This window comes from Stomoxys calcitrans, chromosome 5, assembly GCF_963082655.1.
Source record: "Stomoxys calcitrans chromosome 5, idStoCalc2.1, whole genome shotgun sequence".
NCBI lineage: Eukaryota > Metazoa > Arthropoda > Insecta > Diptera > Muscidae > Stomoxys > Stomoxys calcitrans.
In genome coordinates, this window is record NC_081556.1 from 8,453,349 (window position 1) to 8,470,637 (window position 17,289).

At 37.1% G+C, this 17,289-nt stretch overlaps 1 protein-coding gene across 1 annotated transcript in view; it reads left to right on the forward strand.

The window, feature by feature from the left end:
- The window catches only part of LOC106085562 (uncharacterized), a 380,981-nt gene that overhangs the window by 289,502 nt on the left and 74,190 nt on the right, over positions 1 to 17,289 (forward strand). The window contains exon 6 of the mRNA XM_059369101.1: positions 4,535 to 4,607. Within this exon, the coding sequence (XP_059225084.1) occupies positions 4,535 to 4,607 (73 nt within the window). The remainder of the gene's footprint in view (positions 1 to 4,534; positions 4,608 to 17,289) is intronic.

Consider the following 17,289-nt stretch of genomic DNA (forward strand, 5'->3'; position numbering starts at 1 on the left):
TATGGAGCCTCAGACGAATATTTCGAGTAGTTACAAACAGAATGACGAAATTAGGGTATACAAATTGTCGCAAGAAATTCTCCTACGTTTAGTGTTTCCGTAGTCTTCGTTCCACTGTTCGTCTGATTTGTGAATACTTTTTCACGAGAAATCCGTAGGTCTTGTTTCAAAAATGTTGTCCAGCCAATTTTAAAGGTCCTACACTTTGTGGAAGTTAAGGCCAGTCTTGAAAACCAAAAACATTCCATTAGGTAACATTCCGTGAGGCATTGTAGGATTTTTCTGATGAATTTTTATACATATTTTCATGTGGCCACTTATATATTTTATAAATTTTTCCAAGTGTATTTGCATATGCCTTTATTCTATACATAAAACAAGGTGGAATCCTTGAAAACCTAGAAGAAAAACAAAACATAGCAAAACCAAACAAAACAAAACAAAACCAGCAAAGTTGTTAAAGGAAGTTGGTATAATGAAAACATTGATTCACTTTCTCTGTGTCATAATGATGATGCTTAATATGAAAATATGTATGACTATAAAATGTATGTGTATGTGTATGTGTGTGAAAGGACTCTTCTTGGCACTTGTATATATTGACTGCATTTGCCAAGATATGGGCGAGTGCTGCGGCTTACTTGGCATTATGTATGTTGTGTGTGTGTGTGTGTGTTTTTTAGACGCTATTACCAATAAGCTTTGACGATGTCAATAATGATCCTGACAAAAAGGTGTTTATGTCAAAAATAGCAGAGTGAGTAAGGGAAGAGAGCAAGAGGCCCATACGTAGAGCAAAGTAAAATATATACATAAATACCCTAGGGAATGGGAAATAATATGCGGTCGTAAAATTTTTGTGATAAAAAATGCTTGCCAGAAACATAATTAACCCATAAAAGCGTAAACGATTTTTTATGTGTGGTTTCATACATGAATTATTATCGAAATTTCTTTTTTTTAGTGTAGCTAGGCTTTATGGTTGTTTATGTATTTTTTTTTTTTTTTATAAATCGATGGCATAGAAAGAAAATCTAAAAAATATTCGCTTGAATATATTAGGGAAATGGCTTAAACGAATCCGTTGAAAATTCTAAGTCAATGATGAAACCTAGCAATGAGTCGAACAAATCTCCTCCTTGTAGAAGTGCAGAAATTGGTAGTGTAGAGTATGAAGAGAGGTGTATAGTGGTGCTCTCCTCTGACTAGAGTTCACAATCGGCTAACTCTGGCCTCCAAGTGAGCTCAGTCCATTGGAAATTTACACTATACAAGACCCTGACACTACCCGTGTTGTTGTATGGCTTCGAGGCATGGATACTTGGGAAAGCAGATGAGTCAGTACTTGGAGTGGTTGAGGGAAAAATTCTTCGTTAAATACATGGACCAGTTTGCGTTGATGTAGAATATAGACGTCGTATGAAACAAGAGCATAGTTAAACGCATCAGAATATAACAGTTGCGTTGGCTAGGTCATTTTGTCAAAATGGATGAAGAAGCCCCAGCAAAAAAGTCTTTTGAAGGCGATCACGGTGGTACACGCAAACTGGGACTACCAAAAACTAAGAGAAATTGAAAGATCAAGTGGTGGGAGATGCCTCGAAACTTGGTGTCAGAGATTTTAGAAAAAGCTCAGAAGATCGGGGCGCTTGGAAACCTATTCTACATTCGGCTAGTGGAACAAATGTTCTATCATAGCCAGTGTTTTGTCCACCAGTCTATGGAGGATTTACCAGGTCTCAAGCCGTATTGATGGGACCCATTGACTTTAGGCTATAAAATTTCACATAGTACGCTCCAGAGCACCTTATTGTATGTGATGGATAGGAGATTTATTCCACTGAAGTTGGCACATGCCGTCTTGTCTTCTTTCTTGTGTATGGGACATGGTATGCAGAGGTTCCACCGGCTATGCGTTCTTTTAGCCAGATCGCGCAGACAAGCTGATACATACGCCTTATCAGTGTGTCACTTCCGGTCTTGAATAGTTCAGCGGGTAACCCATTGGCTCCTGCTGTCTTGTTGTTCTTCAGTCGGGTTACAAATACAAATACAAATTTTGCCCATGAACATTCCACTAAGGAACAGGGGCAAATTTCTCACATATCAATGAGTGCAGTCCGATTCAAGTTTAAGCTCAATGATAAGGGGCCTCATTTTTATAGCCGAGTCCGAACGGCGTGCCGCAATGCGAGAGAAGTTTTACATGGCATAGTACCTCACAAATGTTCCCAGCATTAGGAGGAAGAAAAACCACCGCTGGCATTTTTTTTTCTGATGGTTTCGCCAGGATTCGAACCCAGGCGTTCAGCGTAATAGGGGGACATGCTTACCTCTGCCCTACGGTGGCCTCAGGGTTCGGGTTACAGCTACTTGGACCTAATTCTGACTATGAGGTATCCTGCGGTATCCTCTTCGCCGCCATTATCGAACACTAGTTGCATGGTAAAATATTCTTTCCATATTCCCAGCACCTCATCTGTGTCGGTTACTAGATTTTCTTCTTTGTCTCTGCTGGAGGATGTGCCTGCACTTAAGCCATTGGTTTGATGCTTGGGAGAATTTCCGGACTTCATTCTGACTCTTGCACATCTCAATTCGTTCACACTCAGGTCTATTCAGAGGCATAGACGTTTCTCCTCTCCTGTTCTTGAGATTTCTCTCCTTCATCTGGCGTATTGCTACTGATTGCTGGGTCGCTCTGAATGCCGCATTCTTGGGTTCAGTAGTATTTCGACACTCTTGGTCATACCATAGGTTCTTTAGGTGAGGCTTGCTGTACCCAAGTACGGATTTCGCGGCATTTTCCATGGAGTGGGCAATGTATTGTCACTGCACCGTTATATCATCAATCCCTAGCTAAATCCACAGCCAAATTCATGCCTTGTTTCATGGCAGCTATAATATAGGGTGTCACCTCTCGGTGTTGTTGAAGCCCTTCCCGAGCCATCGCACTTCCTGTATGGCGGTAATGTCTGCCCTTTATGTCTCCAATACATCCTACTGTGCCTATACAACGCCCTCGCTTTAAGGAGTGTGGACATTCCAGCTGCAGATACGTCAATCATGGTATTTTAAAAGATTACGTCGGTCGTCAACATGGGGGGATTAGTTTTAAATCTTCTTCGATTTTTTTTTTTTTTGTAACCACTTTAAGTTAAGGTGATGGGTTACTAACCCGGTGTTAAAGAACTCCAACTTCAACGGGTGTTAAAGGACGCCAACTTCAATGGGTGTTAAAGGAAGTCACCCAGGTGATACCTTGGGGAGGTTTGTGTTCGCATTTGACATGAAGGAAAATCGATATAAGCCTGGATTTTTTCAAGTTAAAACCAATCAGAACCGTTGCTTGGTTGCAATTCTAAGTCACCAACTACGGTGCTTAGCTTAGGTTATAGTCGCAGTCTGAATTCGAACTCACTTAGACCATTTTTGTACATTATGATGCCAAATTAGCAACAGACCAGAGTCTTTGGTGGGATTCGTGCCTTTGTAATACGAGCTCGCTGGAAACCACGCTAACTTCGAGGGAGTAAAGCTAGGCGCTTGATATTTTGCACAAATATTTCCTTGAGCCTTTAGAGCATGCAATTCTTTACTGATTTGCCTGAAATTGTGTACTATGGTGTTTTCTATAACAGTCAACAGATGTGCCAAGTATGGTCCGAATCGGTGTTAAACCTGATATAGCTCCCATATAAACCGATCTTCCTATTACAACTTTGAGCCTCTGGAGGATGTGAAGAAAATTTGGTTGAAATTTTGTACAATGCCTTTTTCTGGTTTAAACCCTGATATATCTTCCTAAAAATCGATCTCATGATTATACTTCTTGAGCCCATAGAGGGCGCAGTTCTTCTCTGATTTAGCTGAAATTTTGCATAACAACTTTTCTTATGATCTATGACAGTACTTTTTCTATGGCCTCTAACATTCATACTCCCAATATGACCTGAATCGGTTCAAAACTTGAATAAACTCCACCAGCATAGTAATTCTTATCCATTATCCTTTGTTTGCCTATACAGAGAAACCGGGCGAAAAACTTGACAAATGCGATCCATGGTGAAGGGCATATAAGATTCGGCCCGGCCGAACTTGGCACACTTCTACTCGTTTTTTTTATTATTTATGCCCCTAGAGGTATGCAGCAGATAAAAAAATCTGACTAACCTAAACATCTATAAAGGTAAGGTTAGGTAAGAGTGGCAGTCCTTTACAGACTCACTTAGACAATTTTAAGTTCATTGTGATACCACAGTAGCGACAGACCAAGGCTTCTGGCGGGAATCGAACACACGACCCCTGCACTGGTAATCCAGGCACGCTTCCAATTCGAATACTGGGGCGCCCATCTATATAAGGCTGCAATATTTTTAGAAGTTTTGCATGGCCCCTTAATGAAATATTTTTAGGTAACATGTATGCTAACTCTATTTGTTTTCCTTTTGTGAGACTTTGATCCTTTCCTAACCTTCTAAGTTTACATTTGGCCTTATTAACCATTTTTCACTTTTTGCTCTCTGTATTACAGGTTTACACATGTCAAGCCAGCAATGGTCATGTGGTGGCAGCTTTGACCAAGAAATTTATACTCGATATGAACTGTAAGTATAAGCTGTGAAATTAAATTTGGTATAAGCCCTTTGGTGTTTTTAATCCCCTTTATAGTATGGAGGACATGCTATTCTCATTGTTGAATACATTCATCTATAACCTGATGCAGGTCCCATATAAAACCATCTGCCGATTTTACTTATTAAGCCGCTAGAGGGCGTATTTTTTGTATTCGATTTGACTTAAATTTTGCACTATGATTTGTTCTTTGACATTCAACATCCACGTCGAGTATGGCCCAAATCGGTCCATAACCTGTTATAGGTCCCATATAAACTCATCCGTCGATTTTATTTCCTAAGCTGCTAGAGGGCGCAATTTTTATTCGATTTGGCTAAAATTTTGCCCGACGGTTTCCGAATCGGTTAATAACCTGATAGAGGTCCCATATAAACCCATCTGCCAATTTTACTTCTTAAGCCGCTACGTCGAGCATGACCCGAATCGGTCCAAAGCCTGTTATATAAACCCATCTGCCGATTTTACTTCTTAAGCCACTAGAGGGCGCAACTTTTCTTTGACTTGCCCAATGGTTTTTCCTATGGCGCTATTATTATCCGATTCGGATGAAATTTTACACTTGGTGTTCTGTCATGAATTAGAACAAACAAGTCTAGTATGGTCTAAAGCGGTCCATAACCTGATATAGCTGCCATAGAAACCAAACTACCCATTTGACTAATTAGCCTCTAGAGGACTGATATAGCTGCCATAGAAACCAATCTACCCATTTGACTTCTTAGCCTTTGGAGAACGCAATTGTTATCCGATTTCGCTGAAATTTTGCGTGTGGTCCAAAACCTGTTATATAAACCCATTTGCCGATTCTACTTCTTAAGCCACTAGAGGGCGCCATTTTGCTTTGCTTTTGCTTAAATGTTGATTTCTCATATGTCGCAATTATTATCCGATTCGGGTGAAATTTTACACGTGGTGTTCTGTTATGCATTAGAACAAACATGTCTAGTATGGTTTAAAGTGGTCCATTACCTAATATAGCTGCCATAGAAACCAATCTACCCATATGAGTTCTTAGCCACTAGAGGACTGATATAGCTGCCATAGAAACCAATCTACCCATTTGACTTCTTAGCCTCTAGAGGACGCTATTATTATCCGATGTCGCTGAAATTTTGCGTGTGGTGCTTTGTTTAGACACGTTCATAACCTGATATAGCTACCATATAAACCCAACTCTCGATTTTATTTCGTAAGCCACTAGAGGGTGCCGTCCATGTATACTGAGGTGTCTAAAATTTAACGTGATGATCTTTTCTATGACTCCCAATATCTTTGTCAAGTTTTGTCCGGAAATATTCATAATTTGATTAGCTTATAAAAACCCTTCTTCCAATTTTGTTTTTTCTAACCCGCCAGAGGGCGCCTTTCTTGTAGGCCAAACCTTGATTGGGCCAAATTCTTATGGGATGACTTTTGGTATCGTTTCCAAGATCTATGCTTATATAAACCCTTCTCCCAATTTTGTTTTTCATAACCGCCAGAGGGCGCCTTGCTTTTGGCCAAAACTTGATTGGGCCAAATTCTTATGGGATGACTTTTGGTATCGTTTCCAAGATCTATGCTAAGTATGGACCAAATCGCTCCATAAGCTGATGTAACCCTTTTATAAACTATCGATTGCACTATCGATATTTTATTTTTTGTCTGAATATCGATTGTTATTTTTCCTATCGATACTATCGGCAAATTTCAATTTTTGGCATAATTGAACAAAAATAAGCGATCCGACACTAAATGTCCTATCCTATAGGATATATTGCGTCTATAGAGGGCGCTATTTTCATCAGATTGGGCTCAAATTTTACAATGATTTCTCTCATGGTTTCCAATTGACTTGATTAAATTTGGTTTTATTCGGTCTGTGCATTGAATTTGCATCTATATAAATCGATCTATCTAAATATTTGAAATATAGGTGATGGGGAATTTGCGATAGTAGCGATGCTATCGATATTTATTAAAAGAAATATCGAAGATATCGAATACTGCCATTATCGATAAGTTGCCAGCTCTAATATAAACCCATCCTCAGATGTTTCCTCCTAAGCCGCTAGAGGTCGCTACTTTCATATGTTTACTTTTTTTGCATTTTTCCAATGTCCATGGTGGTGACTTGCCCTTAGCTCAATTTCTTTTCGTGTTAATTTTAGATTTTCCCTCTTACAACAGCTTAAGAGCTTTAATAAATATTTAACCTCCAAAAAGAAAATTCAACACAACCTGGAAACTGGCAACACAGGGCAGGGTTTTCAATTTGTCGCCATGCCATATCCTTGGCAGTTTCCTTCATGGCCTTTTTCATGCAAACACACACACACACACACGCACATCAATATCAACTTCCCAACCTTGTGCTTTGGCCATTAATGTCATGTTTCATAACTTAAAACGGAAAACACATATTTAAATTTCATTATGCAAATAGCGCAATGGGACCTTGTAAGCCGCAAATGAACTGAAAGCCGTGTCTATGGAGGGTCCTCTAAGGAGGAAAAAAGAAAAAAAAAAAAGACATGGAAAAATAAGAATACAACAAACTGTTGTTCATAAAGATGGGGGGACATAAGGTGTAAGAGATAAAACAAAAAGAAAATGAAAATTATGACACTATGCTAGGCCGGGGTGGCCTGTAAATGATGCCCATAAATGGTTGAGTATCAATCAGTACCTCTTTGGCCTTCAATGGGAATAAGTGAATGAGGCAATTTAATCAATCACAAATTGTGGTGTGCTTTTTGCAAACAATTTTATCATTAAAACTAAACTAACTAAACTAATCTAAAGATAAAAGAAAATGTAGCCATGTCTATCTTTTTGTCGGCTGGTCTCGAAACTTTTGTTGCTTCCATAATTCTGTATGAAAATTCTCTCCCAAAAGAGTTCACATTTTTGAAATTTCAGATAATCCTTTTTTTTTTTTGTTTTTACTTTCCCATAAAGCCTATCCCCAAATGCTTAAAAATTGTGCATATTAAAAAAAAACACACAAATTTAAGGCTTTTTCATACTTTTATTTTTAATGAATTTGTCATGAACACTTCTTTGAATATTCATGGAATTATAATTAGTTTTTGTCAAGGTCCCTTTTCTCGCTACTGTTACACTTCATTATTTTGATGTTTTTGTCTTCGCTGGGTTTTGGGTTTCTTTGGCCAAAAACTCTTAAAGTTTGTGACATCCGATTTTAATTGCCTCCCAAACATGGGTCATCATCATGGTCAATGATGTTGATGGCAACCAGATGCGGCCGCATCATGAGAGCTACATAAACTGAAAGTCATTAGGCCATCTTTGTTTGCAATGGCATCAGCGGGGGTGTACCGAACCCAACAACAATTCGAAAGAGGTCAAGTTTCAAGTATACATTAAATGATTTGTAAGGTTCTTGTTCTCTTTCGTTTGGGCCATACTTCCTTTTCTGAGTTCTTCCCAGCCATCATTTTGCCCCATCCTCCCTCCAAGACCCTTTGGCAACCAACGTGTGCGCCACTACATATTGACAGCCCTGATTTTGGCCCACAGAAATGTGTTGTGTTGATGTGGATGTTAACGCCCCAGTAGCAGCAGCAGCAACAGAGAACCGAGAAATCATCAGCATTTGTTCTTCTTTGTTGTTAACAAGATTTTGCTGAAATGAAACTCATTAACAGCCAAGTTGGCTTTCATGACATATGATGAACAGCTAATTATTTTGATGGCCAGCTGTGTTGCAAATGAAAATGATATGGTGGCCAAAATCAGGGATAGGGCACACACACTGAAATTAATTTCCAGTATTATGAATAAAAAATTGACTTTGGTGAAGGGATTAATTTAAATGATTTTTCAGAAAAATAATTAACCAGCAGACCTCCTGCTAGGCGGCTGTATGAACACTCTCACTGGGTAAAGCATACTTTTAGGATGGAAGGAGGAGAGGTCTCTTCAAATTATTTCAACTAAGCACACGCTTTGGTAATATTTTAAAGGGGTGTACTAACTTTATCATTACACTGGTAATTTAACGAAATATCGATTTGGGGTCCAACAAAGTATTTTTATTTAAGATTCCCTGGACACTCGATTTAGTTGATTTTGCAATGTCTGTCCCTTTGCCTGTAAAAAGCACGATAACTTATGAAAAGCAAAAGCAAGGGATTTGAAATCTTGCTAAAATATTTTTTTATTGGTGAAGATCAATTGGGATTCTTAAGGTTTCAAATCGGTACATGTTTTAATGTAGCTGCCATATAAACTGGTCTACTAAATTGACTTATAGCGCCTCTAGAGGGCGCTGCTGAACTTTTGCATGTGGTGTTTTGTTAAGACTTCCAACAACCGCCCCAAGTATGATCCATATCGGACAATAACCTGATATAAAATAACAATAACCAATCTCCCCATTTGACTTCTTGAGCCTTTTCAGGTCACAATTATTATCCAATTTGAAATTTTGCATGTGGTGTTCTCTTATATCTGGCAAACAACGGTATTAAGTATGGGCAAAATCGGTCTTTAACCATATATATGTAGCTCCCATATAAACCGATCTATCCATGTGCCTTTTTGAGCCTCTATAGGGTGCAATTATTATCCTTTATGACTGAAATTTTGTAGGTAATGTTTCTTTGGGACTTCCAATGACCATATTAAGAATCATAAAAATTGTTCCATAGCCGGATATAGCTCCTCTATATACCAAACACCGGATTTTGGCTATTGAGCCTCTAGAGGACGCAATTATTGTCCGATTAAGCTGAAATTCTGTTTTAGTATGGCTCCCAACAATCGTGTCATGTTAGGTTTAAATCAGCCTTTAACCTAATATAGCTCCCATATAAACCAATTTCGCGATATGACTTGTAGAGGGCGCAATTTTTGTCCGCTTAGGTTGAAATTTAATTCAAGGTATATTAATACGACTTCCTTATAAATCGATCTCCCGATTTGATTTCTTGAGTCTCTAGAAAGCTGATTAATGCTGCTATTCGGGTGAAATTTATGTAAAAATATGCAAACAAAATGTTTTTAATTGCGATGTCGTTAGTAAAATTCCCATCTTTCGCTATCCGTCTGGAAAGAGACCCCAAATTTTTATATAAGTTTCGTATCCTACTCTCAAATACCTTTCGTTAGAATCCGATACTGGCCCGATCGACCTACATATCCGTTTGGAGGTGGTTTTTTGGGTGGGGTGACCCCTCTGGGACTGAACCCCAGATTTTTATATAAATTTCGTATTCTACTTCTAATTTGATACCCATATTCAGCGAATTGGTAAACATGTCATTTTTGTACAGTTTAGGGGGTGGGGCGGATCCCCCGACACGTGAGGTTAAATTGTTATATAAAGTTCGTATCTACTCTTAAATACCTTTCATTTGATACCCATATTGTCCCAATTAATAAACTTGTCCGTTTTGGAGGGTTTTAGGGTAGGGCGTCCCCCACGGTTATTTGAGCCCAAAGTTTTATACCAATTTTATGTGTTTGGGTGGGTTGGTTGGCATACAAAATTTCATTTAAATCGATGCACCCATCGCCGAGATCTGGAGTTTTTCAAAATTGAGATAAGGGGAAGGGTCTGTTTGTTTGCTGAAAATTTAAAATTGTATGAGTGTATTGCACAAAAGTACAGCATACTTTAAGGCTCCAAAAAGTTCTCCAAAGAACTTGTCAAATGTGATTAAATCCCACTGAACCTAATGCACATTAATTTGATCTGTATTATAGTGGGTGGAAATGAAAGTATGATGTGACTAGTGGGGCAGTTTATCTTTTTATTTCCTGGATATAAAGAATTAAAATTTTATAAGTGTATTGCATAAAAGTACAGCATACTTTTAGGCTTCTGTTTGATATTGTTTAACTTAGGTTTATATTTATTGAAGTTTTTGTTAGATTGTTTGAGAAGTATGCATAAGCATAATTTTTCTCCTTGATTTTGTTTCACAATTGCAAACATTTTGATATCTTTTGTTAGCCCATAGCTCTAGCCTCCATCTATGATCATATTATATTGCCCCCATAAAATATAGCATACCTTAAGGCTTAGATTTATTAATGCTAACAATACAAGGTCTTGCATAATAATTCTACTGCGTTTTTCATAAAATTTCCTAAAATTAATGAGTCGTTTTTTTTTTTGTTAATTTCATCCCTTACTAAAAAAAGCATTTAAAAACTCATATAATTATAATGGGCTTGGAGAATACCTTTTGCTTTTATTATCTGGGAGCCTTACTTCATACCAGTTGCTTATTTTCCGCCTCATTAACCATAATTCCATTGAGCAAAATTATGAATATAAAAGTTTTCACATTGAGCAGCGTTAAACCGTGTTATTTCAACTAAACTCAAGTTTATGGCCCACAAAGTAGTAGTAGTAGCAGAATAAACAGTGGCAAGAGGGAATTTTAGCAAAAACAATTTAAAAGTAACATAAAATGCATAATCTACTTTTAGGCTCAATTAATCACAGCTCCTCTGAGCAAATATTAAGCTTTAACTCTCACAATGATGCTTAAAAAGCCAGAGAAATAAACGAAAAAACACGAATTATTTAAATTAATGTAGGCCATTATGCGAGGACTTTAAGTTTGTGTAAATTAATTATTTTTCCCCTAGGCCCATAAAACAAGAAAAAAAAGGATAGAAGGCTTCAATGCAGCTAGCCGGCTAGAATATAAAACTTTGCAAGGGTCTTAGCTTTTTGTTTTTTTTTTTTTTTGCTACTGCACTTTTTCGTTTTTATAGTTGGCTTATATACCACCATCCCCATACACCATGGCAATTAAAGCCAATAGAGTCGAATGTTTTAATTTCTTTAAGGTCATCATAAAATTTATGAGTATTGGTAACGAACAACAGCTCTGGTGAGCGTGGAATGCCTTAGTTATTGTATTACATTTGACTTAATGACTTTTCACTTGAGACAGGCGGAGGAGCATGGGACCAAGAGTGGTTCAGGAGTGTATCCTGCTTTCACATTTCTCTCGTTTTGTTTTTATTACATTTGCGTGTCAAAATTTAATTGAAATGAAGTGGTGTGGCCGCCGCGTAAGGGCGGCCAGAACTTGAATTACACCGCAATTAGCCAAATGAATTGGTTTTTTGCCTGGTACTGAAAATGTTAACCTATTTCAGTTATGTTGGCGCTGCTTGCGTCTACTACTACAATGAAATAGAGCTTTAAGGGAAAATGGTTTAAAATTCAAATATTTTATATACCTTTTTGGTGTGTGATGTACTAATTAGTTGGCAAAAATAATTAAGTTACCGCCGTTTAAAATAAAGTGCAAGCTGTTAAATGGGAAATCAAAAGGAGGTGTATACAAAAATATAAGCAAAAAACAATTAAAAGCGTGTTAGGTTCGCCTACGCCGAATATTATATAACCTCCAACAACCGTATGTTCAAGTTCCTTAGACACCATCCAAAGAACTTGGCATGACTTCAACTTTATAGCCAGAATTTTAAAAACGGATAATGGGAAGTCATTACAAAAAGTCTTTATATTTTTTTTTATTTTAAATCGATAAGAATGGCGTTCTCTAGGAGCTAAAAAAAGGAAAATCGAGAGTTCGGTTTATGTGGGAGTTACTATGTCAGGTCAATTTGGATCATACCTGGCACGGCTGCCAAAAGTCATAACAAAACGCCACTTGAAAAATTTCAGCCATATCGGCTACTGGTAACGCCCTCTAGGGGCAAATAGGAAGATCGGTTTATATGTCAGCTATATCAGTTTATAAACGGACTTAGACCATGCTTGACGCAGTTGTTAGAAGCCAAAATGAAACACCTTAAGCAAAATTTAAGCCAAATTGAATAATAATTACGCCCTCTATTGAGTTCAAAAAGTCAAGATCCGAGATTGTTTGATTTCGTAGTCATATTAAGTTATGAATCGATTTAGACCATACCCTGCACAGTTGTTGGAAGTCACAACAAAACGCCATTTGCAAAACTCCAGCCAAATAACAGCCAATAAGAATAGCGCCCTCTAGAGGTTAGGGAAGTCAAAATCCGAGATCGGTTTTATATGGCAGCTATTGGGTTGCCCAAAAAGTAATTGCGGGTTTTTCATATAGTCGACGTTGACAAATTTTTTCACAGCTTGTGACTCTGTAATTGCATTCTTTCTTCTGTCAGTTATAAGCTGTTACTTTTAGCTTGCTTTAGAAAAAAATTGCGTAAAAAAAGTATATTTTATTAAAGTTCATTCTTAGTTTTATTAAAAATGCATTTACTTTCTTTTAAAAAATCCGCAATTACTTTTTGGGCAACCCAATAATAAGCTTTGGTCTTAAGTCTATTTACTCCTACCCATTTTGTTCCACCTAATGCGTTAGGGTCCATTTTTTGCGCTTGAATATTCCTGAAAAATGTTCCCAGCTCATATTTCATTTATTTTCATCCTCTACGCATTTTTTTTTTGCGGTCTTTTGTAATTGATTAAAAAAAATGTTCCCTACTAGTGTTTCAACAACTTTTATAGCTTATCCGCCACTCAACACACGACCTCCCACTCTATCGCTTAATTTTCACTGCCAGTTCTCACATCACAATGACGGATGATATTCGTGTTCAGGATGTCCCATATAATTTATGTGGGATCAAATGCTATCAACTAACGACCCAAGTGCCGAGACACTAAAAGTGTAATTCATTTGATTATTTTTGAAGGATTAATGTTTTATACTTTATGACAGTGCGAATGAGGCAACACGAAGAGTGAGATTGGTTGTGTTTCATTCAGCTTGACTGGCACGTGTGTGTATGACACAAAACAAGATGTTCAACAAGGACTTCATTAACACCCCACACTGATGAAGAAGCAGGACCTTTTGTACTTCATTATAGTTAGGGGATGCTTGAGATGCCCTAGCAATGCATTGTGCAATATGAAACCATATATTTTATTATTTCATGGTGGTGATGATGATGAGAGTTCTGTAATTGCAAAACTATGTTGGTGATACACTGATGAAAATAATAGGGAATTGAATTTAGTTCAGAGACAAAGAAATTTGTCTTTAGATTTACTGTAATTTTCTGAAGAAATCTTTACACCTATGTATATGTGCAGTGTTAGAAATAGGAGGGGAAAGCAGACGGAGGATTTGGAAGTCATAACAATACACTTAATCCAAAATTTTAGATGATTTCGGTTATAATTGCGCCCTCGAAGTGCTCAAGATATTAAACCGGCAGAACGATTTAAAGCGGAGCTAAATCGAGATATAAGCCAATTTTGCTTTAAACCTGATATTCAGAGTTATTGGCAGTCATAACAAAACACTAGGCACAAAATTTCTGCCATATAATAAATTGCGTAATAATGGTTCTCTACGGAGGCTCTACAAAGCAAATCAGTTAAAATGAGAGCTATTGGGTTGCCCAAAAAGTAATTGCGGATTTTTTAAAAGAAAGTAAATGCATTTTTAATAAAACATTAATCAAATATACTTTTTTACACTTTTTTTCTAAAGCAAGCTAAAAGTAACAGCTGATAACTGACAGAAGAAAGAATGCAATTACAGAGTCACAAGCTGTGAAAAAATTTGTCAACGCCGACTATATGAAAAATCCGCAAATACTTTTTGGACAACCCACTATATAAAGTTATAGACCGGTTTAAACCATACTTAGTATAAATATTGTGCAAAATTTTTAAAAATTTTAGGCAAATTCCTTAAGAATATTTATATGGGAGCTATATCTAAACATGGCTCATTTATAATCGCAAATGATTTACATCAATAAGAAGTGTTTGTGCAAAATTTCAATTGCCTAGCCTCACTCGTTCAAAAGTTTGCGTGTTTTTGATGGACAGACAGACGGACGGATCGGATCGACTTAAAATATTATCTCGAATAGGAATATACGTGTTTTGCACTAAAGTTTCGAAGTGTTACATACTTCTTCCCAAAGAGGTGTTGCACTACAGTACGCCATTCGGACTTGGCTATAAAATGGGGCTTCGTATGATTGAGTTTAAACTTGGATCGGACAGCACTCATTGATATGTGAGAAGTTTGCCCCTGTTCCTTAAAGGAATATTCATGGGCAGCTTGGCAATTGCATACAGAAAGACGACTTTATAACGTAGCTGACGCGAAGTAAAGGGTGATTTTTTAAGAACATAAAACTCAAAATTCAGAAAAATGCATGAAATTTTTATTTGAATCGATAGAACGGTCCATATAATTTAATGTTTGAAGATTATTTCAGGCATATGTTGACATTGACTACGCCTCAAATGGACCATCCGCTTAGTCTTATTTCGTACACTCTTTCCAACATTTCGGCCGGTATTTCATGAATAAATGCTTCAATGTTGTCTTCCAATGCGTCAATTGAAGCGGGCTTGTCTGTATAGGCACGAACTTTAACACAGCTCCTCAAAAAATAGTCTAAATTGTTTAAATCGCACGATCTAGGTGGCCAATTGACAGGTCCCGAACGTGAAATAAAATGTTCACTGAACTCGCCTCTCAAAAAGTCCATTGTTACGCGTGCTGTGTGCCATGTGACACCGTCTTCTTGAAACCACATGTCATGCACGTCAAGCTACTGCATTTTGGGCAAAAAAAGTTGGATATCATCTCACGGTAGCGCTCACCATTCACGGTTACGTTACATATCGCATCATTTTTGAAGAAGTACGTTCCAATTATACCACCAGCCCATAAACATCACCAAACTGTGACTTTTTCTGGATGCATTGGTAGCTCTTGCAATGCTTCTAGCTGATCTTTTCTCCATAATCGAGAATTGTGCTTATTTACGATCCCATTAATAGAGATGGGTTTCTACCGGGTAAATACCTAACGCTTGGGAATTTTTCGAAGAAACCCTAATCCGCGCCTCTCGACTTGAAAATGTACATGCCCGCTCTTTTTCAAGTCGAGAGGCGCAAATTTTGCTTTGATTTTGGATCCATGGTTTCTTTGGAGAATTTTCTAAGAATTTTATGTAGATTACGTTTTTGCTTTAAAATTTTTAATATTTTTTTATCCACACAAATAAACCCGCCCTAATATATTAGGTTTCAAATTTTCTTGGGTTTCAAATTAATATTTCGATGTGTTACAAACGTAATGGTGAAATTAGTACACCCCCATCCCATGATAAAGCGTTTACAAATGTTTTTGATTTTTTTCTGTGTACAAAAACTCAACTTTCTCAAAAACTAAAGTTAAAGACTTTATGATGTCCCCAACAATTAACAGCAAACACACACACAAAAACAATGAACCACAAAGAAGACCAAGGATTAGAGCATCAATCGTTGTTCTCAGTATAATGCATGTGTGTTAAGGTTTTGTTCTTCCATTACATAAGCAACAACAGAAAAGCAAAAGCAATTACACTGGTACCAAACAATGGTCATTGTTAGATAAAATATTATTATCCCTCAAAAAGGGGTGGATTTTTCATTATCCACCTACTACACCACCATGTCTTCTTTCATCATATCCTTCTAAATCCTGTTTGTCGAAAATAAACAAATATTAAAATGAAAAGGAAGTGAGCGTAAAAATCAGTAATTACTAGGGCACGTGTATTTGGGCGGAGGTTCAGCTCACTTTGGGTAATTGCCGAAACGTGCATGCTTTAATCGACTATCCGGCAAAGGCTTCATCATATGAACAAAGCCAAAGTCCTGTAAATGAAAATATTAATTAAATCCCTTTGTCATAAAACCCTAACAAGATTTTTAGCATTTATGTTTATTTTTTAAGACCATCAAGTCACATTGTTATATTGTTGACCGAACCCAACAGCCTTGATGTCCCTTCTCTTTGGGAAATTTGACACAACTTCTTAAGCTGGTTTTTTTTTTGGGTTTTTTGGTTCGTTGTTATTTATATTTTCATTCCTGGTACATTCCAGGTTTTATGCTTTGGCATCCTTTTTTTATGTTATTGCTTAATTGCTGGGACTTTCGTTTCGATTTTTTTCTTTTGCAAAATGTTAACACCAGCTTTGTCCCGATTTAGTCGACCCACCCACTCAAGGGGCAAGAATTGTCGTTTCTCAATTGTTGGGCTTGTCTTCTTTTTTGCTTTTATTGTTATCCCTTTTTTTTGCGTAAGTACTGCAATACCTTAAAGAGTTATTTCTTGTCCTTCCAGTTATCACTTTCAATTCTTCATAAATCATAATAAAGTCATTTTATTGGGAATAAAGAAATTAATTGGATTTTTTTTTGTTGGCATGACCATAAAAGTTTAAAATTAGACATGTAATTTGATACAAAAAAAAAGAGAGTGGATAGAAGGACATAAAATACCTGTGCCATAAAATTAGAAATAACTCGAAATAAAAAAAGGGTTGTTATGTATTTAATTTAATGTTTAAAGGAAAAACGAAAAGAAAAACGAAGTTGAAGGTAAAAAAGTTGTGCTGAAGTTTAAGAGGCTAAAGGCGAATTGCTTTATACAATGGTGGAATGGTATAAATTGACATCTGATGCTCATACGATTTATTTAAAAAACAAGTAAAAGCGTGCTAAGTTCGGCCGGGCCGAATCTTATATACCCTTCACCATGGATCGCATTTGTCGAGTTCTTCTCCCGGCATCTCTTCTTAGGCAAAAAAAAAGGATATAAGAAAAGATTTGCTCTGCTATTAGAGCGATTAGAGCTTCATCGGCCTATAGAC